This window comes from Orbicella franksi, chromosome 1 (genome assembly GCF_964199315.1).
Source record: "Orbicella franksi chromosome 1, jaOrbFran1.1, whole genome shotgun sequence".
NCBI lineage: Eukaryota > Metazoa > Cnidaria > Anthozoa > Scleractinia > Merulinidae > Orbicella > Orbicella franksi.
Genome location: NC_138145.1, coordinates 5,375,610 through 5,400,428, shown reverse-complemented (window position 1 = coordinate 5,400,428; position 24,819 = coordinate 5,375,610). Strand labels below are relative to the sequence as shown.

General features: G+C 37.5%; 1 protein-coding gene across 3 annotated transcripts; it reads right to left on the bottom strand.

Annotated features, from left to right (window-relative positions):
• Positions 1-224: 224 nt before the first annotated feature.
• On the bottom strand, positions 225-24,607 carry LOC145486712 (histone-lysine N-methyltransferase EHMT2-like). Of its 3 annotated transcripts, none has more exons than XM_081465422.1 (26): positions 24,108-24,607; positions 20,274-20,746; positions 18,168-18,794; positions 17,872-17,936; positions 17,438-17,462; positions 17,235-17,271; positions 16,514-16,698; positions 15,130-15,199; positions 14,534-14,619; positions 13,943-14,049; positions 13,087-13,134; positions 12,835-12,909; positions 11,675-11,776; positions 10,480-10,584; positions 10,260-10,375; positions 9,799-9,837; positions 8,578-8,641; positions 8,230-8,324; positions 7,790-7,838; positions 6,282-6,374; positions 6,100-6,186; positions 5,080-5,230; positions 4,120-4,250; positions 3,258-3,374; positions 2,714-2,778; positions 225-2,318 (listed from the first exon to the last, which is right to left on the bottom strand). In XM_081465422.1, the coding sequence occupies exons 2-26, from the start codon at positions 20,731-20,733 to the stop codon at positions 2,222-2,224; spliced, it is 3,096 nt and encodes a 1,031-aa protein (XP_081321548.1). In that variant the 5' UTR covers positions 20,734-20,746; positions 24,108-24,607; the 3' UTR covers positions 225-2,221. The 3 variants fall into 3 exon arrangements, with proteins under 3 accessions (XP_081321548.1, XP_081321556.1, XP_081321564.1); XM_081465430.1 differs by having other exon boundaries at positions 20,289-20,746; XM_081465438.1 differs by having other exon boundaries at positions 20,427-20,746.
• Between the last annotated feature and the right edge of the window lie 212 nt (positions 24,608-24,819).

The window sequence follows — 24,819 nt, the reverse complement described above, 5'->3', positions numbered from 1 at the left end:
GCATAAGCTTGACGTGTAAATGGGGCATTTTAGACTCGTTTTCCATTGACATTGTTCAATACAGTTAATCTTAATAAGAACTTAAACCAAATAATTTGAATTGTCTATAGAATGATCAAGTGCCTTTAATAAACTAGTGCTGCTAAACATATACCTCTTACACAAAATGTCCGGAGTCTAACATCGTAGATCGACCCGTTACCATAGCAAAAACCAGTTCAAACTTCTCGAATAAGAATTTTATTTCAATAACATGTACTGCGTTGGGGTTATAAATATGCATAAACAGAAAGAGACAAGGCACTCTGAACACACTCAGATCTTGAAAGAAAACAGTCTTCTAAGTACAAATAAAGCCTTCGAAGAAATTCAGTGACTAATATAACAATCACAACCTACTACAGTATAAATGTTCATTCTAAAAGCACACAGTAAGTACAACAAAAAGAAACAAAACACGCGACACAGCAGCGATAATTTGTTTACAAAATAGAGATGATAAAATTTTCGCGGAATATCTCGTGCATCGCCATCAGCTTAAACCAATTGCGATTATGGATAGGAAAGGTTTAAGTAAAAAAAATAAAAGATGATATTAAATGATGATAAAACAAAAGAAAAGTACGTTTGTACACTAAACGCACAGAAATAATCTCTGAGATAGACATATTATATAACTTCTCGTACACAACAGTACCATTAACCCCATTATTCTCAAACTCGACCCTTAAGACACATTTCGCTCAAAGTCGGTTCTGCGAATGATACATGAAAAACATTTCCTGTGCTTAATGATCTTCTTAATTCTCTAATTTATCTCTGATACTATAAGGAGAATTGATTTCTTGATCACTCTTGAGAAAATAAATGGTTGGTTGTTGCTGATATGAGGGTTAAATCCAGTGAATAAATAAACTTTCGAATCAGACTTTTCTTAAAATAGAAAGCGTTCTTTTAAAAGACTGAAAGTTGAGTCAATAAAAAAATCAATCTCTGGTTTCTGTCGAAGTTGAATTTTTTATCTAAATTGAGCTTTTCGTTCCTCCCTTTAAACTACACTTCTTCAATCGCAAAACGCGATAAATAAGAAACCTGATTGGTAAGATTATTTCTGAGAACAGGAAAACGAGAAAACAAGCTTCGTTTCTGACGTTTCCCTGGCGCGATAATGCAAGTATTTGAAACAGGGAACTCATTTAGAAACGATGCAGTCACGCACAGTACAGAGTCAGGAACCTACTCAACACACTGACATACAAGGTGTACATGTATTCAAAGAGATGAATGAAATATGCATCATTTAAAAATATACATAATATATATTATAATACCTTAATTTCATATGAACGCCAACGTTACAATAATAGCAGATGTAAGTTAAAGGGAAGAGATTAAAAAGGCTCTTAAAGGGACACAGTCAGCTTTGGGACCGCGCTGACCGTTTTGAGTATGCTTTTACTCATGTTATTGATATTATTTTTATCATATTTGGTTAAAAACAGTATGGATCGTGTCGCTGTGATATGCAAATTAGCTATGAAATGGTTTCTAATGCGCATGTACGCCAACTGACTGTGTCCCTTTAACTATAGACAGACCCTCGCACAAAGTAGCTCTGTCGTAACGAACAATCTCAGGAATGCACTAATTTCTAAAGATATTGAGTATAAATATACCCTTCAGCACATATCACGAGAAAGTGCCTCTTATATCGTCAGAATTTCTGAGTCAGTCTAACAAGTGACTAAACAAGTCAAGGAACATCCTAGTGGCAATGATTCCACCAATACCTGGCGATATTTCAGATCAAACAGCTTACAAATCAACGTGGTTGGTGTCTGTGCACATTTTAAGCTTTTCCAAAATAGAATGATTGCCTTAGGGACTTTGTTGAATTACCGGAAAGAGGAAAAGCACCGATATAAATATACAATACAAAAGAAATTTGGCGAACAGAGTTTGTTCATTATATTGAGGTCACATTGTACAGGAGTTTAGGAAACCAGTACTTTCGCACCTGAATATCTATGACAACATCGTCACTCAGTGAGATAGCGAATGCTCGACGGAGCAAAAGCGCAACATTGTCATATCAGTTAAAAAGCGTACGTGGAAAAAAAACACTTTTGAGTTTGTTCTCTTCAGTTACTGAAGTAGCGAATGACCAGAGGAAACAGGAACACAAAGAAAGACAAAAGAGAACCACTGCCTTGTGGAGAGGTTAACTGTGAGGATTTCGATACTTGCAGGTTGGCGTGCGACATTCACAGTAAAACTCCTTCTTTTTAACTGACCAGAACCTGTCTCCGTAGTTAAAACTATAAAGACAAGAAATGTTCAAGATTACTGTATGCAGCATAGTGGACATAACATAATCATGATCATTAGACTATTCCTATATACTAGGCACACTGGGATTTGTTCAAAGCGAAACTGGCAAATGATAACTTTCCTGAGTTCCGGGAAGGGGCAATCCCACATAAAAAGGACGGGGGTGCTCGTCGGAAATTTTGAAAAGAACCCCTAGGAGGTACTTACAACATCACCCCCCAGGGTGAGTTGTTTCCACACAGTTACAGGAAAAAAAATTCCTGAAATGAGAACTTCGAATACTGTAATTTTCAAAAAGAACAAAACTGAAAGTACGTAGCCAATATATGCTTGGTTGTGGTTACACGACCAAGAGAGTACATTCTTCTTAATCTGTGCTTACCAAACCTCGTCGTGTACTTTAATCTCCTTCGTGGCAAAGAAAGCAATTCTCGGAAATCTAATGTCCTGAAAAAAAAAAAAAGAAAACAGCTAAAAGCTACAAAAACAAATAACATTGAATTAAAATATTAAAAGTCAATTAAACAAAATCAAGACACTTAAACACCGAAGGAATACAAAAAGTTCAAAATTGACTTTAAACAATCAAGAGAAGAAATGTCTTCTTGGCAAATCTTCGTAGAAGCAATCGAGGCTCTTTTTTTCTCAGTTGCTATCCAATTAAAACGTACCTCTGGTATTCACGACTTCTATGAAAGAGTCACGTGAGTAAAGTCTATTAGACAGGATTCAACCTCAACAGTTCCCCAGGTACACAACACGTCACAACATAGTGCACTTCTTTGGAATGTGTATTGACCGCCTATTTTTACCCGGAACGGTGGAAAGAAACATCGACAATGGTTTAATTTGTTAACTGACTAACCCCAGATGCACATTGCGGTCGACCTCGTTATTATACATTACCGCACAGCCACGGAACTCACTCTATGATGGATGAATACGCGTATGGGAAAGATGTTTGGTTCACAGGAGTGATTAATAAATCTGCTAATGTTCCCGTAATTCTTGGCATCAATGCAGTACAACTCCTGGGCACTTTCCTACAAATAAAAGGAAAACTTGAGATAAACAAACAACGCGATTAATCATTCACCCTCTAACGTGAGATCTTAGTCCCTGCATTGTGATAACGGACTCCTCGGAAAATCAAGAAACGTTTCAAACTTGACAAGCACTTGCTTAAATTTGAATCGTTCCCAAACGTTGTCTGCTATATGTTGTATTTTGTATGTTACTGTTTTTTAATTAATAGAGATAAAGACGTCGGAAAAAAAAGACTAAGCCATGCAACTGACAGTTGCAGGACTCCTAGAGTAAGTACGATTTCCACGATTCTTTCTAGCTAATAGAAACAGTAAAATCCGCTGTATTTAGCGGACACTCACTAACCAACTCAAGTGTCCACATTAAGGTTGTTTTACAGAAAATATGAGACCAATTAGGACTAATTGAGCCCGGTGCCCGTTTACTATAACTTTCACTGAACTTTACCCAGCCTTGTTTTGCTTTTGTTGCTGCTGCGTTGCTCGGCCTGCCAGTTCTGTTGTTCTTAGCCCGCATTTGCACAAAGCAAACCAATAACGTCGACAAAGTGAAGATCGGGCAGCAGGTATCTCGCAATCCACCGAATGCCAATTTTTGCCCCATCACTGACCCTTTTCATGATCCAATCAAATAACAGCAGGAACGGAAAAAGACAACAGCCACCCCTGCCCTTCCAGCTAATACTATACTGACACATCATCAGGAAGACAGTGTGGTAGTTGTCTGCGGCCTCGTTCATACCTTACAGTCCAAGTCGAACAGGTAAGAGTCATCGGCTCGAGCGTCTGCTTCGGTGTCAGATATTAACTCGCCCGTGTATTCACAGACAAAACTTCCTTTTGGAATTTCTGCAAGACTTCGTACACCCCAACCTACAATACACACGTGCTGGCAATTACCGAGGTGAACTTTGCACGATACTTCTCAAACTCATTATTTATTCATCAAGCTAAAACAAAGAAAATCACAATCGTGAAGGAGGTTTCGATACCCGGTCTTAATTACCATAGGTTTTGACGATCTTACTTCTCCGTTTACTCTTCAATTTTTGTTTCGATTGAGAAGATATATCAAACACTCCAGTGTTTCATGGGCCACTCGAACAACTCGAATTTCGTCAAAAATACTCTGCTGCGCATCGTATTTTCAACTCTCTTCTCGGTGTTTGGATATCCCGATGAAACAATGTCTCTCGTGTTTTATATATTACAAGAACAACTTATGACTTCGCACACTGAAGTGAATTATCGAATTTGCCTGTTGACAATAAATGCGTAGTGTATTTAAAACTTATTTTGAAGCTGGTTCTATATAACACAAACCCCAAATCGTTCGATTTCGATTAAATAATAAATAAATAAAAGATAAATAAATAAATAATTAAATAAATAATAAACAATATTTAGAGAGGAAGCCACCTCAGCCTTAACTGATTTTCCCGTGGGTTCTCTATCCTGGTCGAAATGGAATTTGGAGTGTTGGTTTTCGTGGAGGGAGGAAAACCGGAGAACCCGGTAAAAAAACCCTCGGAGCAAGGCGAGAACCAACAACAAACTCAACCCACTTATGGCACCGGGTTGGAATCAAGCCGGGCCACAGTGGTGGGAGGCGAGCGCTCTCACCACTGCCAGTGCGCCGCCATCCCTGCTCGCCAAATTTACAGCAGAGATAAGATAACAGTCGAGCAGTAAATCAACAAACCTTTCCTGTAGGTTTTGTACAGTTGTAATGGATACCGCATTCCTCTCTGAACAACTCTGTTCCTGCAGTACGACCAGCACTTACACATTCTGTTACACTCAAAAAGAAGAGGTCTGTCATACTTCTGCATGTCACCCATTAAAACACCATCCTATAATGAACGGAAAACGTATGGTTAAAAGACTGCGTATTTAATCAACCTGTATACACTACTTCAGTGATCATGATACACTTGTCGCGAATTCCTTTGCTTCTTGTTTTCCATGAAAAAGCCTTAAAACAATAGAAACACTCCGAACAAGAAATACAGTTGAACTCCACTAACGGCCAGCTCTCCACAACGGCGGACGGTCCATACACTCATTCTTATTTTAGCCTCTCTACAACAGCAACGGCCACTAACGCGCGTCCCAAACTACCAAAATAACCTGTCAACAACGCCCAGTTAATCAACGACTGACGAATGGTGTTTACTAAACCCCGTGTTCTATTGTAAAAGGTCACGAAATTTGATCCGTACCGCGCGTCGTTGGTCTCTGTTCCTGTTCGGTTTCTGTTTTATTGACATATTTTTATTGTGTTAGGTATTTATATGCCACAGTCATCATTTTTTTAAATGTAAAATATTGTACCCCTCGAAAAAGCAAGCGTCATATTACACCCCTACCTCCCCATAACGGCCACCTCTCTACAACGGCTACTTTCATCTGTCCCCAAGGTGGCCGTTGCAAAGAGGTTTGACTGTGAACAAATAAAAAAAATACTAATTTGTGTCAGTTTTAATAGGCCAATTCCGATATATTAAAATTCTAACTTGGCTCCGAGGTTTAGGGGAATAAAACAAAAAAATTAAATCGAGGATGAGGGATGAATAATTAATTTCTTTTGTTTTATTCCCCTAAGCCTCAGAGCCAAGTTAGAATTTTAATATATCGGAATTGGCCTATTAAGGACACATGCAAATAATAGCCACTTGAGAAAGAAGTAAGTGAAACCTGAACTCGATGACTGTTGACATACCTCGTTGTACCAAATACTATGCCGTTCACTGCTTTGAGCACAGCTGCAAGCTGTGCCACTGCGACAGTCTTTTTGACACTGACAACCCTGCAAAAAAACGATGTTTACAGCTCAAGATATCTAAGGGAACAAAAGAAACTGTTTTTCTATCTTCCCTTTTTATTTTTCTCATCTCAAACTACCTCAAATTTTGAAACACTCCAGTTTATTGTCCCGTTATATATTTCGCAGCATTCCTTTATGAATACAAATTCCGGGAAAGACTCGTCATCAACCTGCGTGAACACAAAACCAAAGTGCAATCAGAAAGACCTTTAGACAAACAGTTTTTTTAAGCTCTATCGTGAATGGTTCACGGCCATGAGAAGACTAGAGACTTGGTCGAAACTAAGCTCACGTGAGCGTTCACGCCAACAAAGAAGCTTTTTCAAAAGAGCGACAAAATCACTTGCCGAAGGTAACAAGGAGTTGGAGAGGAGTAAATCAGATATCAAAAAATCTTAAAAGTTGTTGTCACTGACTTAAAAATCTTAAAATAGACGTTTCGGCTAAAATACTATAACCTTCTTCACTGATGAAATGAATGTTAATGGCGTCTAAATGTAAATGAGATGTTTATAAGAATGTGAGGAACTCGCTAGGGATTAATTTAGCATTTTGTAAATGCCTGGAATGTGCGCGTGGTCATTAATTGAGTTCGGTTCGCGAATGGAATGCCACGCTTCCAAGAACAATCTACGCGACCACAAGGGACAGCGGTCTATGACCTTGACATTATTAAAATCAAATTCGTGGTTGTTTTTCATACAGTGTTGCGCCAAAAGAGAGTTCTTGTCACATGTGAGGACGGCTCTTTTATGTTCTTTTGTTCTGGATCTCAGTGCTCTGGATGTTTGACCGATGTAAAGTTTTTCACAGTTTTTACAATTGATTTTATACACGACACCAGTTGACAGGTCTTGATGGAACCGAACTCAATTAATGACCACGCGCATATTCCAGACATTTACAAAATACTAAATTAATCCCTAGCGAGTTCCTCACATTCTTATAAACATCTCATTTACATTTAGACGCCATTAACATTCATTTCATCACTGAAGAAGGTTATAGTATTTTAGCCGAAACGTCTCTTTTAAGATTTTTGAGTCAGTGACAACAACTTTTAAGATTTTATTACTATGCCTGACTACAACTACAGTATTTTTAAAATCAGATATCAGTGGAAATGAAGTTTGATAAACTACAACACCGAAAAAAAAGCGTTGGTGACTTGCTTTACGTGACAAAAATGTAGCTATAAAAGTTAGCTGTAGCCTGCGGACCTCGTCTGTATAAAAATTTTCGAGATAATCTGAATTAGGCTCCTCATGACAACATTTGGGGGTGTCCGTGAGTGTCCGCAAAATACAGGTTTTACCAATTCTATTGAGCAGAAAGACTAGTGAAGTTTTCGTAAGCATTTTATTCGGAAATTCAAAGTATCTGGTTAAACATATTCCCTCCCATGTTCCATCCACCACCTCCTGTACTCAGAATAGCCTCATAAAATGTTTGCGCACTCTGTACTCTTATTCCAGGCCATAACTCTTTACTGGTGGTTCTACAGTTGCTAAAAATACACTGAGATTTACCAAGTAAATAAATAAATAAATAAATAAATAAATAGATAATTTCTAAGTATACACACCTCGTTTATGCAAGATATTGAAACGTTTTCCTGCCCACGGGAAATATCACTGTGTGGCCAAAATAAATACCGTTACATGAGGAAATAGAGCTCAAAGACGAAAACACCTCGATAATACGTCAATAACAATTTTGAATCAATGGCAAACACACAAGTAAATAAACTACTAAGCAACAAGCAAGAGAATGAGGTAAAGTACAAATTATATACATTTAATAATAAAATGGACCCTTTCTATCAACCGCTCACATGGTACAAAATCCGCAGTGATGAAAACCAGTGCTCTGAGACATCAAACACGAAGAAAGGTAAAGCTTGACTTTGTCGCACTATTCAATCCAGCATGGAGGAGACTGTATCATGTGACCATACAAAGGGTCCATTACAGAACCAAAATGATGGAAGGCTATTTTAGAGCAAATTCACACATTTCTTTGTACCTATGTAGAATGCGCGGCCTAATGGATTCCTGACATAATTCCAGATCGAGCTTTGACTTCAACAAATGTTTACCTCTTGAATCTGGTTCAGCGACCTAGCGAATAACAAAAACGTTATTCACAATGGATATGTGAAAAAATGTAGAGATTGAATCACCCATGAAACCAGCTTCACTCGAAAATTTCATACCATTTGGGGGAGCAAAAGCGCCAAATTCCGCAATGAATAGAGTTTCAGATTTGTTGGGAAAAAAAATGAAATTAACAGCCGGTTTATTTTCACCTTCTCCCTAACCTGTAACAACCCTGGATAAATGTTAGTTTATCAAACACAAACAGCAGTACTACCTCGAAAGGCGTTTGACCGTCTTCGTTTCTGATGTGAATGTTGGCTCCACGACCCAAGAACAACCTGCAAACATTTTGTGCGGCTCAATAAGTACAGCTCCGTAACAGATAAGGCACCCAGGCTTGAGAGCACGAGTAAGTGATGAGCAAAGGAAACATTTACTAATGATAGCGTCTGCTCTACAGTACAACAACGATACCACAGTCTCGCAATCTCTCTAGAATCCAAAGATAATCACGAAACATTCTGTTCATACAGAAAGTCTCCCGATATAACTAGCGAGCATCTTCCTCCCTCACCCCAATATAAGAAATCTCTTGTACTTTCAAATCTTCCGGAAAAAAACAAAGACAAATATCTCGAATCAGTCCTCAAGAACACTAAGGAAAGGACATTGACCGTCATGCGACTTAAAAAGCTCAAAATGTTTCAGCGAACTGATGAGCGCGCGTGCACAACTGCAAGTTTCATGATTTTGATGAAGAATGAAGTTTAATACTTCGTTGAGAAAGGATTGGAAATCGTTATTTGAAGGAAATTTAGCTAGAATCTTACTAAAACAATTAGATTATTCGCTCGAGATTTCTGAGTTTATAGTTGATTCCGCCTTCGACCTCATTAACTATCACCTAAAAGAAATCCGAGCTCACAATAAAGTTGTTAGAGCGGTTTTCATTTGAGTGTCGTAAAGTAATTGGTTTCGCATCTACTATGCAACACGATTGGCTTAAAAAATTCGCGCTACTGTTCATCCAATCAGAAGCAAAACCAAAACCAAAACCAATCATGACTCGTTCGCACGCGTTTTCCCGCGCTTTGCGTCAACTACATGTAATTACTTCGAGTTTTGATTGGTTCACTGCATTGCGTGCGTCCTTTGTGATTGGCTAGAGTAATTACTTTGGTTTTGGTTTTACGACACAACTGAAAACCGCTCTAAAAATGATGACCTAATATGATAATCATTAATAGCTAGTGCGAGGAACAGTAAAGAGCACACCCACCCAAGTATAACATCGTTTCAGATTTCATTTTGTGCACATGCTGGTTTGTAATGTCTAAAAGATTTTTACCCACAATCCCTCTTTGGCGCGTGTATTTTTCAATATTCTTCGCATTAGCATTTAACGATTCTCATTAGAAAGCAAGATTAGAGGTTTTTAGTTCTCTGGGTAAGTCTCTACGGGTTTGGTGACCACGACAAAAAACGCGGTACTCACTGGACACATTCGTAACGATCTTCTCTTGCAGCAATGTGTCTGAAATGGCAAAAATAAACTGTCAAACTCGAGCATTAAAAACCAGGACGAAAACTGAATTGAAATCAAATTTCTTACGATGGCAGTAGGTTGGCTGGTTATGACTCTCGCAAAAGAAGCTGAACATAGTTTACAGCTTCACCAGCCTTTGCTCCTTCCTAAAGTTTTCACTGAGATATCGGCTGAGCTGTATAACTGGTTCACAAACTTGTGCCGTAGTCCAATCAGTTGTTAAAGCGCTCATTTCGCGTTCACTAATTGTGTCAAAATGTATGCCACGTCACTTTGGTTCCGCATCACATTTTGCGTTATTAATGTGTTCCTCTCAAACAAACAGTGATAAAAACACAAATATACGATGAAGATGGTTACATGTTTCATAAACGAGACGAAAGAAATCCTTGTGACTGTAGATTACTTACAGTGCTGTATCCATTCGTTTATTTTGACTGTTGATGTCAGTATGCTCATCTAGGAGGAGTTTGCAGACTTCAAAATTACCAGATAGGGCTGCCCAGTGAAGGGCAACGTTAAGCTCCTAAGTGTCGTGAAAAGTCAAACGGTTAACCATAGTAAGTAAGACATTACGGAATCTAAGAAAACAGAATTTATACAAAAAAGGACAAAACACTCCAGTCGTACTTCGTCTCTAATATGAACATTGGCTCCTTGTTCAATCAACAATTGAGTGGCGTCATACTGTTTATCCTCAGCTGCCCACATGATGGGGGTCCAGCCTCCATCGTCCTGATAACAAAAATGTGGTACACATTTTGAGATTACTGTCTATGACAAAAACCTGTACTCACAGTTACGTTATATATAGGCTAGGTTTATTTTCACTTTCAAGTGAATGGCACCTCTCTATTTTGTAACGAACAATTGGAGATGTAGGCATATGGTCTGCATACTAGTCACACCACTGCCATCAATCCATTCCCTGAACTTCATCTGACCAACCACTTGAGGGCTGGTGGTCACAACGGTTGACCGGATTAAGATCACTAAATGATGAAAATGTGTAGTTTCTAAATTTGCGTAAATAGTTTGCAGCTGTGTCTGGTGTTAGCTTACAATCCCCTAGGCTCGATTTCCGCAGCTCCCTCGTGTCCGGTCTACGTTCCTCCCCGAGAAGAGTTTGGGGGAGGAGTGCCGGCTCCTTTCCCGCACAGCGGCTGGTAATCGAGCCTAACAATCCCCCTAACGGAATCTTAGCTTAGTTGCAATTTTTGTGAAGTAAAGGGTTTTTTATATCGACGCTTATTTTTCCCCTTTTGGTTTAACTTGTAACTACCTTTTGGTTTAACTTTTAACACACCTTTTGGTTTAACTTTTAACTACCTTTTGGTTTAACTTTTAATATACCTTTTGGTTTGTATAGGTAATCATACGGTTTCGAGTTCAATTTGGAATTAATTTCAGCTTTTTGAAAAATTTACAAGTGCAAATTAAATCCAAATTGAGCGAGAAAAATCGTATGATTACTTATTAATAATATAAACATGAGAAAATTCGCGTGGAGGAAGTGCCTGAAGATCTTTCTTGAACCATTTTTTTGTCAATCGAGAAAACGTTTTTCAAAGTTTCAGCACAAAATTTTCATTATCATTTTATGTAATATCATCGGCTTAGAAAATTTCCTATTGCCTTTCAGCCAATCATAATTCAGAACTGCGATGTGTAATTTGCACTGGTGTTACACCTTTTGCACCGGTGTTACACTTTTTGCACTGGTGTTAAACTTGAACTGCATTGTTCTCAGCCAATCAGAATCGAGTAATTTTTCATGTATATCATTAAACTTGTAACATACCTTTTGGTTTAACTCTTAACATACCTTTTGGTCGATACCGAACTTTCCTGTTTTGAGCAACAGTTTGATCAGATCAGTGTGCCCATGGCGGGTGGCCAGATGAAAACAAGTCATACCTCCAGTGTCCTGCAAAAATGTATTGCACGTATCTCGTCAGTAGCAGGTTCAACAAGGCGAAATAGAGTTTCGTTTCCTCAATGATTGGCGTGCTGAGAAATTTGAACCTGGATTTTAGGTAACCGTAGGTATGAATGCGAGTGCAATTAAGCAGTTACACTGTGAGTGATATTTCGAATGAATTTTCAAATGTCACGAGTAGTGTAAATCCTAAATTGTTCGAGCTTCCATCCGACCAATCATTTATCATATGACTGAAAAAAATTACGACTGCGCGCGCGTTAGTGCAAGATAAAAATCAAGGATGATTTGGCCTGTTCTAAGCCAGTAACAATAAAAAAATTTTCTCACTCATATAATAACTACAGTTATACATAGAACTCCTTACCGCAGGTTTGCTGTGCAAAATATTACCGATAAACGAGCAATTCAAGGTCATTCTATTTTCGTAAGAGGCAGAAGTTGAATTTTGGCGGATTTTCTATGCTATGACAAGTTTACATTGCAATATTACACCGAAAGGAATCACTTCGCATTTGTCCACACTGCGTTGTTTTAATGTCCTGCAGTTTAGAAGCAGTTTAGAAGCAGTTCAGTCATCAAAACTTGATATTTTACATTTTAATTTCCTTTTGTGTCCGTGACGATCATTTTAGCGGTATGTGTTCACCAGTTTTTTGCCCGCGTTAAACATTTTTGCATAGTTATTTAGGAACGTTACTCTGATTGTACGTAAAACACAACATTGATGCCAAAACAATACCTTTTCGCTTATGAGGAAACAAAACAATAAAAACATATCTGAAAAATTATCAGAAAACCAGTGCTAATGGTTTAACAAAAGCAGTTGACAAAACGACAAGAATCCGTTGGGAAACAAGATTGACCTGTGACGACAAGAATGGAAAAGTATTACTAAATAAAATGGACAAACTTTTATTATTCCTGCACTCACTTATCATTATGCTCACTGGGGGGGGGGGGGGGGGTGGGGGGGGAGGGCAGGGCAGCAAATGACCAGCGCAAACATCATGTAACTCAATGTCACAACATCATTGAACTTGTACCTTGATTCCAAGGGCTGCTCCGCAATCTATGAGGTATTCTACAGCTTTCACTTTGTGATTATTCACTGCATCAAACTATCATCCAAAAGGCCAAGGGATTGTTACATAGAAGAACAGAGAAAGTAACAAATTAATTACTTACTCAATTAGATCTAATTAATGAATTAATTAATCACTCAGTTAAGTGATCAATCACAAATATTTCACGCTTTCTCGTCAAACAAATACATGTCGGAATCTACATATACTTACAAGTGGTGTTCTATTTTCATAGTCCACAAGGTTTAAGTCACATCCCGCCTGAAAATCAAAACAGTATATCCGTGAATAGCCTGCGTAGCAAGCGTTTCTGTGGGGTTCGGGAGCACAGCGAAAATACCGTTCCTCGGTCTTTCTTTGCTTCCAAACCCCACGGAAACGCTTGCTACGCAGGTTAATCCGTGAAAAAACAGAAAAAACTTTGACTCCGTCAAAAAATACGATGTAAGAAGTCCTAAAATCGTAGCAGAAGATCCACATAAAAGAGAGAGCATTTTTTCGAAAGAAAGTTGAATTAGTTGAAGAAAAAATGTCTTTCACCTCGTAGCTGAGGGCGGCGTACGACCTTCTTTAAAAATACGATGTCTGAGTGATCGACGCCGCTACTTGTCACGCCACGTGGCCTGTGCAGTTTTTGCACAAGGAATGCTTTGCACAGATTCTTCAATACAGCGCTGTAAAGGGAAGCGAGGCGATCGTATGGAAACTCCAGATCGTAAGGATCGTTCAACTTTTTCTGTAGCGATCACAATGATCGCACCATATCAGATATGGAAACCTGAACTTTTTTTCCGTGAACGAAGTGATTGTAGCGATCACAAGAAAAACAAATTTGTGTCAAAAATGAAATTCTGACAAAATGCGACAATGTTCTTTCGTAAGGGGTCTAGTGTAAGAAAGTACGTGGAATTTAAATCTGTGTCCCTGTTTGTCCTGATGTCGTTATCAAAAGTCGTTATAACCGCACATGTGTGCAATTATTGCCATTCGATTCCTCAGAAACAGCTGGTTTTACAAACTTGATTTGCCTGTTATATCGGAGTTAAATTGTAATATTCTACTGATTTACCAGTCTCAAGCAAGCCATTATATCGACATAGCCTCCTGCAGCAGCTGCATGCATAGCTGTCTTTCCTTTCGCTTTCAACAATTGCTGGTTTGGATCACATCCCTCAGCTGCAAAAAAAGAACAGACAAGAAAACAATTACTTAAAGTGACAAAAAAAAATCATTTTAAAACAAACAAACGGATCTAGAAGACTTTTCCAATCGCTATTTTGGTCTTTTTTTTAATGACAAGTCAATGTAGTTATTTAGGAACATGGTATTGGAGAGTCGTTAACTTTGGCAATTGCCAAAACACATTGCATTTTGGCATACTTTTGGAGCGTCAATAATTATGAAAATTGACGTTATTTACCATTTATCCATCGAGATATATGCCTCCGTGGCAGCGAAAAAGATAAGTGGTTTAAGCCAAAAAATGTTATTACAGACGAAATGAAATAAGAGGTTACCAATCGTTTAGTCCCCAAGTCGATTAGCCCCCGTTCACGCTGAGAAATAGACAGTGTTTTTGACTTCGTGTTGGGGGCTTATCGACTTCTGGCTGGGATCACTACAAAATGTTCACGTGGTTTACTTGGAAAATAGAACTCACCAAGCAGAGAAAGAACTTTTTGAATATTGCAGTCCTTTGCTGCTGTAAACAAATTCCTGGGAGACGTCTTAAACTTCTTCCACGGACTGAAAAAAAGAATTTAAAGATAATCAGACATAACAGACAAAGAGTCAGAAATCCTGCTTTGATTTGAAAAACTCAGAGAGCGTGGCAATAACAGCATCAAGCCACCCACCTGAGAGCATACGCAAATACGTAAACAGTGCACTGTCTTCCCCCCCCCCCCCCACCCCCACCCCCAACCAACAGTTGCATTTTAAAAAAATGTATTTACTTAAGAAATGCGCCTCATTTGTTACTTATGGCCTCGTATCCAATGTGGGCTCAAATAATAATAATTATTGTTAATTATATTTGGGAAACCGCGAAGGGCTAGTTCCTTTCCCCCAGGGTCAGGGCCAGTTTTAACAATATGTACCTTAAATAAATGTGTTATTTAGAACAGACATGATGATGTTAGAAATGAATAAATCAATGAATGGAGAAATGAATGAACAAATACAAAAACAGTACATCAAACCAACCAGAGAATCTTTTTAACACAAGACAACAGGAATAATTTCTTAGTAACTTACCTAGATGTTTCTTTACATATACTCAATATTCCATGCAGGATTTGTGGATCTCTTAGGATTGTGCCTTCATCTGCAAGTAAGAAGTTAGTACAACATTACAGTGAAACCTGTATTAAGCCGACCCCATATTAAGTGGACACCCTCTATTAAGTGGACACCAGCTTAAGTTCCAAAATGTTCCTCCCATATTTACAGTAAAATAAACCTGCATTCAGTGGACACCTCTGTTAAGCGGACGCCAACACCAATATTAAGCGATTTTGTACACAAAACCTGCAATAAGCGGACACTTCAAGAGCTTTTTACTTCTAAAGGTCTACCCGAGACTCCTTTAACATTGTTCAGCGATGTCGTTTTAAAGCTAAGTGATTATTCCAGATTGATGCAATGACTGACTGGACATTCTCCTTTGTTTGATCTTACAGTGTGTTACAAAAGAGTTAATAATTCACAATCATTGCACAACATACACGTACTAGAACCTGTTTCGAATGGACACCCTGTATTAAGCGGACACTGGTGAGGGTCCCAAGGGTGTCCACTAAATACAGGTTTCACTGTACTCAATAAACCAATGTACTGTTCAAATGGGGTTCATTAAAAAAAACCACCACCACCAAACTTGACTCTACATATCTCAGACAATGCAGTCAATTTAGCAATGTAACTGATATTCAGAATAGGCCAATTTTCCACATATTAAAATTCTAACATGGTGCCAAGGCTTTAAGAGACTGCAACAAAAAAAAATTCTTTATTCGTTTGTTCTCGTGTGACAATTTCAATATATTGCAATTAGCCTGTTCCTGTCTTTGTTGTATCAGAGATAAAAATTCTCACCACCAGCCTAAGTTTGTGTATAACTGATACAAGTTTCGACACAGAGCAGGGTTGTCTCCTGACAGAACTCAGGATTGCCAGTAACAATGACAAACTGGTTTATTCACACGGTAAGTACTCAGATTACATTACTACGCAGCACTAAGCTTCATTACGTTTCCAGAGCTCTCCTATGGACAAAACTCAAGCTCTTAATCAAGTACAACTCGAGATTCCAGAAACGTTCGGAAAGAATTAAATGTAGTATGGTCTAGTATTATTACAAGGTTTCTAAATCACATGAAAAATGGAACATTCCAGAAGGTATAGGTCATGGCTGAATAATTTCCAGTTTAAGACTGTTCTTAAGTTTGCTGAGACAATTCTCATAACAAATTTAACTTATGTGTATCTGGTATAACACAGCTTTTAATTAACCAAAGAAGTAACAACTCAAGAAGGAAAATTGAAGTATTGTTCACCACAAAACCCACACAGCCATATACATATATGCATGCCAGTTGGAATGACATAACACACTCAGACTGTTATTGTTTAATTATACCTGTAATATGTGCACTAACTATGGACAATGAGTCCGACGACGTACTGCTGCTGCATCCCTCACCAAGACTCTGCCGCAACCCATCCACAACCCTTGAAACTGTGTCGGCAACAGATTCTGTAATAGTACATGTACTTGATGCTTCAGCAGCTACAACTGGTGCAGATTGGTCTCCTAGAGATGAGCTGTTGATGACAGGAAAAATACTCAGCCATTTGAAAACATGGCAACATTGTTCTTTGTGCAACAATAATACATGCAGTTTAACTGAATAGCAGACATGTGATTTCAGCTATATTCTTTCTTCCCTAAGCTGATTGGAGAAGAAAACACCAATGGCAAAAGAGAAAGGCTCCGCTGAGTGTAAATTTGCCCATTCATGAATTAAACATAAGTGAGTAGTTACTGTGAAATAGCAGTGTTTCTAAACAAATTTAATTTCCCACAGTGAATCTTGTATTATACAGTGTGGTTCTACCATTGAAAGATACCAGATGTACACAGGTTATCTACAGCATGTACCTTTTATTTACCAACTGTTTGTTTTAGGACAATCTTTTAGTCACTTGCACTGTATATGTCAGACATCACAGTAATAACAAAAGGTTAGATGTGACTATTATATAGGTAGAAACAATGAACATGTTTTTTAAATCTCTTTTTTTTTTCAGCACTTAGTGTTGTACATTACTTTACATACAGCATATCTAGAGAGACTTACCTTGTTAACGAGACATTTTCTGTACTCATTTTTGCTCCTAACAAAGAGAAATCCAGCTATAAAGATTCATCTTTTCAGTGGTAAGAAAAGACTTAAAAACTTAAAACTCACGTTAAAATACTGAAAGATTAGCTAAAAACAGCCAAAGAGTTTAATGAATTGCGAAATAAAATGTAAAATTAAACCACAAATTCTGTTCATACTTTTTCTTGGTGATTCCTGGCAACTCTGGAAAAAAAAAACACATTACAACATACAATAACTGATTTGAAAAAGGAAAAAGAAAAAAAACAGTTGATTTAATTGATATTGACTTCAAACTTAAGAGTTACAAGGCAAATGAATACTATCCCACAAAATGATTGTGACAAAATGAAAGGTATGCTAATTGAGAAAGGAAAAACCTGCTACGTCTTATTAATAAACATTCAAAAAACCACAGCCAAAACTACAAGAAACAAAAACAAATCTTGACTTTGGCTTTCCAGTTGCTGTCTGTACCATGTTTTTCCTTTCTTAAAATTCACTGCTGTTAGAAGGACTCATCAATAAATGTTCTCTTCTCATAAAGACTGGAAAAGAACTTGCAGAAAAGGGGTCAACAAACGTCCTAGAACTCTATGACTGTTGAACGTACTGATTCGTCCTTGACACTTGATTGATCTGTAACAGGAATACTGCCTTCTGAAAGTTTTTCATCACCTATAACAAACAAAACAAAGATTGTTTTATCATGATATCAAACAAAAACAAAACAAAAGAGGTCACAGCTTGCTTTTATTGAACAGAAGACATCTTCACGGAACAAATAGTATATCACTGTTACCATTTGGTAAAACATCTAAACAACAGACCAGATTTTATTGTTCAAACCAAAGTTAGCATTAGGCCCAAATTGCAACCAAATAAGGATATTACCCTGCCACACAATACCTTGTTTATTGACAGAGTCAACAACGACATTATTCTTTTTCTCTTCTTCCTCATCAGAGTCTATAACAATAGAGTCACCCTTTGTTTTTCCTTTGTCAGCATATTTCAGAGAGCGTTTCCTTAGTTCACAACTACAAATTGTTGTGCAAATGGGTCGCATCTGACCATCTGCAGTGGGAGCAAAAACTGTCATTAAGCCACCCTCTGGAGCCAGGCAAGTATCACTTCCAGTGCTTTCTTGATAACCAGTTGTTTTACTGGGCAAGTTCAAGACCATTTGACCTTCAGGTTTGACCTGAGAATTTGTTTCGATAGTAGTGCTGTTCAGTGGCACAGACAATAAGCTTGAGGTCACAGAGGATTTTGTAAAGTTAGGTGATGGCTGATGACTAAATGGTGCAACTTTGACGATTGACGGATTCTTGACATCAGAAGTAATTTGTTTGTCCCCTGAAGGCTGACCACTAGTGCCAGCTGAGTTTGGATGCACGTGTTTGCATGTTACACTAGTACTTGTTGGAGATGAGCGTGAAGAATCTGACACCTTTGTTATTGAGTTCTTGGTAAAGTGAGGACTTCCTGATGGCGTGCTTGATGATAAAGATTTTGGATTTGAAAATGACGAGCCTAAAGATTCAATGACAGGAATGCTTCAATTTCATTTCCAGACACTTTTGCAAATTGTTAAACAGAAACAGAATTTTACTCAGTACACTGGACAAATCTGTTCTGGATCGATATCTTACAACAAAAATTTCAAGAAAGCCAAGTGACACAAATAATTGTGACTTTCTTAAACATTATCAAATTCTGTACATGGAAAGTTATTTTCACAGCATATATTCAAATTTGGTAACTGAATCACGAAAGGACACAAGATCAAGTGATTTCTGGGAAGAAAAGAGTCACATTCAAAGTGTTGCTGGGTGAAGAACATCACTATGTGTTTGTGGCTTTTTGTCAAGAATTTGACAAGAAAGCACGAGAAAGACTTTAAAACTTATGTGGCCACTGAAACACGATTTGGTTAGCAAATTTGGATATGCTGTAACAAAAGTCTTCCTTGCGTGATCCATAAAAGAAAAACTCAGTTAATAAAGTTAAAGACAATCACAAAATTATTTGCGTTGCTTGGCTTGTTTTAATTTGTTGTTGTAAAATGTTGATCCAAAACAGATTTTTCCAGTGTACTAATCAAACACCTTTACTAAAAACTATAAGAATATTTGCCAATTAAGGAATTCAGCAGCACAAAGAATGAAACAGACACAAGAGTTTTATTACTGATATGATTACACAATACATAACTAAGTATAGAGCACTTACATTACTCTATTTACCATGTATGTACAGGTGTACTTACAACAGGAAAGCAGTTAAAGAAGAGCTTTAGAGGATTTACGTTTTGCTTCATAGTTGGAGGGTTGCAAGAATATTATTTTTACCTTTAATCCTGGTCTACCTGAATGCATCATGTTTTTTCATGATGTGTAATGTTAACACAATGACAGGGCAGAAAACAGGCACAGACCCAATACAACCAAAATAATGTAACAAAAAAACAATAAAATAGAAATTTGAAATTAAGAAAAAACATGTTGTACCACACTCAATCTATGACTACCAAATGAACAACTTAACAAACATACTTGCTACTATTTCTTTTTCTTTTCTACACAGACTGTACTTAGCCATGTAACTTAAGAACTGGAGATACAACAAAACCACTTAAATTCTATCACAAAAACAGTTCTTACAATGTAACAAATGAGCGTTAACAATTTAAAGGACATATAACAAGACAAACATGAAAATAATGATACAGGAGAACCACAGATGGAATAATTACCACAAATGGATCAATTACTATAATGATATAAACTTGTTGGGAGATACATGTACATGTAATACAGCTACTCAACCAGTTGCAAAGAAAATCTTTGACTCCAGTTGGTTATAATTTAAGAACTTTTCTGTTGTTTTCTGTGAGTGCCAAAATATAAAAAAAATCAATAATCTTGAATGAGTAAAACGAACATTAATGAGCCTGTGACTTTCAGCCCTGCCACTGTATTCTTTTGAAAAGATACTACAAGACCACAAGACCTGTAGGATGTGTACCAGTTGGTCTTGTACTCTTCGGATGCAACCTGAGTGACCCAGGGGGGCCATATCCAGCTTCTCTATAACGTAACCTGATGTTCCTTTGATAGTAATAGTGGGTTGGTGGGCGAGGTGGGCCATAATGCATTGATCTACCTTGGTACCAATGTGGAGATGGTCTTCGATGTGGCCCATCATATCTTGGATCTATGTGTCCATCGCTAGATCTTACTGGTCTGTGGGATGGATGACTACGATACACCTCTTCTCTGTTGATAGATCGTGGAAAATTTCCAGTTCCTCTTCGACCAGTTGGGTACCTGCTTCTCCTTCCTCCCCTGCGTGCAGCAGCATATGGAGGACTATGAGTTTGCCTTTGCCATTCCCTACCAATATATCTCTCCTGCCGAGCATCTCCAGGAGGGGAGTAAGGGTGGTAGCGATGGTTGTCTTGACAATCCATTAGGTTGCAGCCCCTGAAAAATTACCATAAAAGTGTTCATTTGTTCATTGCATCTGGTGCACTATTTGCACACCCCACCAAATTGTTGGATGGTTTTTGTAGGTTTCTCAATCTTGGGTCATTGCATAAAAGGATTCAAAAAGCAAAACTACACTATATATAATGTACAAGTGATAATGAGAAAAATTGACAAAAAGTAATAAATAAGATATTATATTTGATTACGAAAGGAAAGATATGATGCAGGGGATTTAATTTACAAAGTAAATGTAAAGGAGATAAGTTCTGAGTAATTTATCACATAAGTGTTCGGGAGGCAGGCTCCTTGAATGTACATGTGCAGCCCATATTTCATCAAATTGTTTATTATAGTGTATATCTTGGGAACAAAAATTGCACAAAATACCAACAGTCCACCCACACTTTGTCAGTTTATTAACAAGGGGGATGATAGGCCCATTATATGTTTCTGAATAAATTAACATAAATTACCAAAGGTCAATAAAAAATGTCAAAATGAAGAGATACCAAACTGTAAATTCATCTTTTACTAACGGTAAGTCATTGCATCAACTGTTTTACTCCAAACATGTGTTAGTTCTACTTGATATGCAGTTTTAATAGGTCTTTTGCAACAGTTGACCATGTAATATGTTTCTCAAGAACACACTGATATAGCCATTGGTAATGCAGAAATGGAAAGAACATTTACAAATAAGCTTACATGCAAATGCTGATATCCTTTATGATGGAGTTTTTTTTATAGACGTTGGAAATAAGAAGAATTTGTGTGGGAAGAAAATACTTTTCCCACCATTCACATTCCAGTGGTTTTCCATACAAATCCTTGTAATTTTGCAAGTTTTCAAACTGTTCTAAGCCTTTGCCTTTCAGTTTAAGAGTGTAGAATTTTCCCTTCTTCCTGATATTTCACCCCTCTTTCGATCTCCAATAGTTATACGTCGGCAGCTTCCTTTTGTATGTGACTAATAACAGAAAAGGTTCCTGGAGGGCAAAGCTTCCTTGCTTCCTTACAAAACCATCTAATTTTTGAAATATTCAAATCATTGTTTCAGTCTCAACCTTACATGTCATTGCCCTGAAAACTTGTGTTCTCACTACTTAAAACATGCTATTTCCAGTTCTGAATTCACAGAGCTGTAGCTAAAACTCTAGGAATTATAAGCTACAGGTCCAACTGTTGTAAAAGGCTCATTAGCAGTAGTGGAACATTTCTGTTCAAGTTAGCTCAACACAATGTGGTAGTATATCAAGACATAGATCATATGTATAAGTCCTCTGGTAAAAATGCTCTATATTTGTAACATCTTTACTTCTTGCACCATAAGTTAATGAATTTAGTACGAATAATGGAAAGGTTTTGTAAAAGTCAGTGGCACAAGATATTCAGAAAACTCTCAAACCAAAAGAAGTCAAACCTATGGATTTGCCAGCACAACTACTACAAGAGTTTCACACCAGCATTAGTTTTCTGTAAGAAATTGCAACCATCAATTCTTTGCATGAAAAATAAAGTGGTTCTTTAATGTGGCCTGACTGCCAATATAGCTTTCTTTATCCTCTAGTCTCAAATATTCCAAAACTTGCCAACAAAATTCAACGATGGCTGGTAAGAATTCAAAGAAATCTGAATTTCCAGTTTTCAAGGAGATGGTAAATTTTCAAGGATATTTTTCAAGGCCTGTGCAAACTGTACTTTATTAACATGTATTCCTTTATTTAATTTATTAAATCATCTAGTTCTACTATTGATGTCAATATATATATTGCTATTAAAACAGCTTGAAGCCTTTGTACATGGAATTAAACTTGCAATAGTGACACTTTTCCTTTTAAACTGACACATCAACTCTGAGAAGGGAGGGGTCAAATTCCAGTGAAGTTGCTTATACCATATCTTAATTAAATTTAAGTGTTTTCTTTTACCATTTATTTTAATATTTTCTCATCTGCCCAGAAGGTACACCATGCAAAAACATGAAAAAAAAAATCTTTTGAAATATGGGTACCCCTGGTAATATACAGCAAATTTAAATCACACTTTTGTCATTATTCGGGGTTCCTCGTATTTCAAACAAATACCTTGAAATTCTTTGTCAGGCAATGTTGGAGGTAATCACAGAAAATATATAGCACTATAGAACTCATCAAAAAACAACAGTAGGCAGCTAAAATCATAGCCTGAACCTTAGCCAGCTAGTAACCACTGTGAAAAGCTTGGTTCTCAAATTTGTTTCCCATATGTGAAAACCTCATCAATGATAATTTAAACTGGCAATTTTTTAAATCCAAGTAACAGTAGGGATTTACATTGGGGGCTATATTTGAACATAATCTAAAAATTAAACAGGCCTTTAGCCATGTAAAACATGAAAGAATTTTCAAATGTCATGAGAGGTGTAAACCCTTATTTGCTGGAGCATCCCACAGCTTTACTCATTAATTACCTGACCAAATAAATTATGATTGTACATGCATAATTTGTTCTACAGTGCAAAGAAAAAATTAATGCAAAAATTGCCTGCTCTCAACCAATCACAATGCAGTAATTTCCTGTGTTCTATTAAAATGCAAATATCATATTTCACAAATTTATCTAAATTTAATTCATTTTTTCTTTTAATTTGCATTTCCCAAAAGGCAAATCTGAAATATCTCATAGTGTACTCAAACCACTCTGAACCATGTTTTGTTGTTTGATCTGCATAAAAATTTCATCACACACAAAAACCGTCTGCACGACACATGCCACTGGCACTCTGATTTTTGAGTTCCTCCCTTACAATTTGGGTGTGTTTGCTTAGAACATGATCCATGATGTCTTAAAGAAATCATGAACATCTTGCAGTCTGTGGATTATAAAACACGCGTTAAACTCTGATCTTCTGTTTCGCAAAACGACTTTCACCATCTAACACAAAGAACAACGAAATTTGATACCAAAAATGGAAGATTAAAATCTTGTGTCTCTTCACCACGCTTCACTGGTCTTTACTTCTATGCAAAACGATCACTAGCAGTCACGACTTCAACCACCAGCCGATCTCAAGAAGGCTCCGACACGAGAGCAAGAGGGACCGACATCAAAGTGGTAAATGGCCTTGAGGGTTTGACTACAACTTTGGACAGCGGATAAGCAATTCTTATGGCTAGAGAGGAAATTGATTTTAAGGAATCCACGAAAACAAAAGCATTTGTGAAAATCACAGCACATAAACAATCCACGATCTGACGATGCACGGCAGAGAAGCCATTTTCAAAAATCGCACACCACAAACGGACCAAAACCCAACATATTTAACCTAAATGCACGATGACAAAAGACATCCGACAATAGACAAGAATAACCCTACCTTCCAGTATAGACTTGCAAACTCAATTATACTTTCAAGTTGATTCAAGTCTAAGCTCGACCCGCGAAAAAAAACGGAATAAATTAAACGAGCGCCCACGGAGCACGGGGGAATGTCAGCACCCGCTGTACGTGTTCATTGCAGTTTCAATCCATCACCCATGACAGCAATTTTTTTGGAAATTGACCCTAAACTTATCACAAAGTTTGTGCACTGTTTATATCCACCTTTCTCGTTATAACTGGTGTTACGTATGAACATTCCTACAATGTTTAAAACGCCATAACGAGATAAATCTCATCACAAAACTGACAGAGGTTCACTGTTGTGTGACAAGTCACGCAAGGCTCGTTAAACGTGGAAAGTTCAAGGGGCTTCAAAAATGTAGGCTGATGAGTTTTTGTTTTTGTACTAACATCTTGCCACGATTAAGCTATTTATAAAACTTGGTTCTCTTTCTGACCTTTCTTCAACCTGTCACTGACGTGATTGACCGGTGAGTAGTTCCCATGCTCAGTGGGCCCAGTAATCACCAAGTTATGTAATGACCTTATAAAGAGAACGCCATAGTAAGTACAAAAACGTCGACCAAGCTTATGAACGACACCGTTTATCCTTTCTTGGGATTTACTAACTTACAAAATTCCAAGTTTTCACATCGAAATTGTGTGTCATTTGCTGACTTGCAAATTGCGACATTTCTTTGCTGAAA

Bases quoted from the DNA above. Each gene is read 5' to 3' on its own strand.
- LOC145486712 (XM_081465422.1), bottom strand. From the start codon at position 20,733: ATGGATTGTCAAGACAACCATCGCTACCACCCTTACTCCCCTCCTGGA. The intron at 18,795-20,273 runs GTCTTGTGGTCT...TTGAATCTTTAG, and splicing joins AACTGGTACACATCCTACAG to GCTCGTCATTTTCAAATCCA. The intron at 2,779-3,257 runs GTGAGTTCCGTG...TTTTTTTTTCAG, and splicing joins GCGTATTCATCCATCATAGA to GACATTAGATTTCCGAGAAT.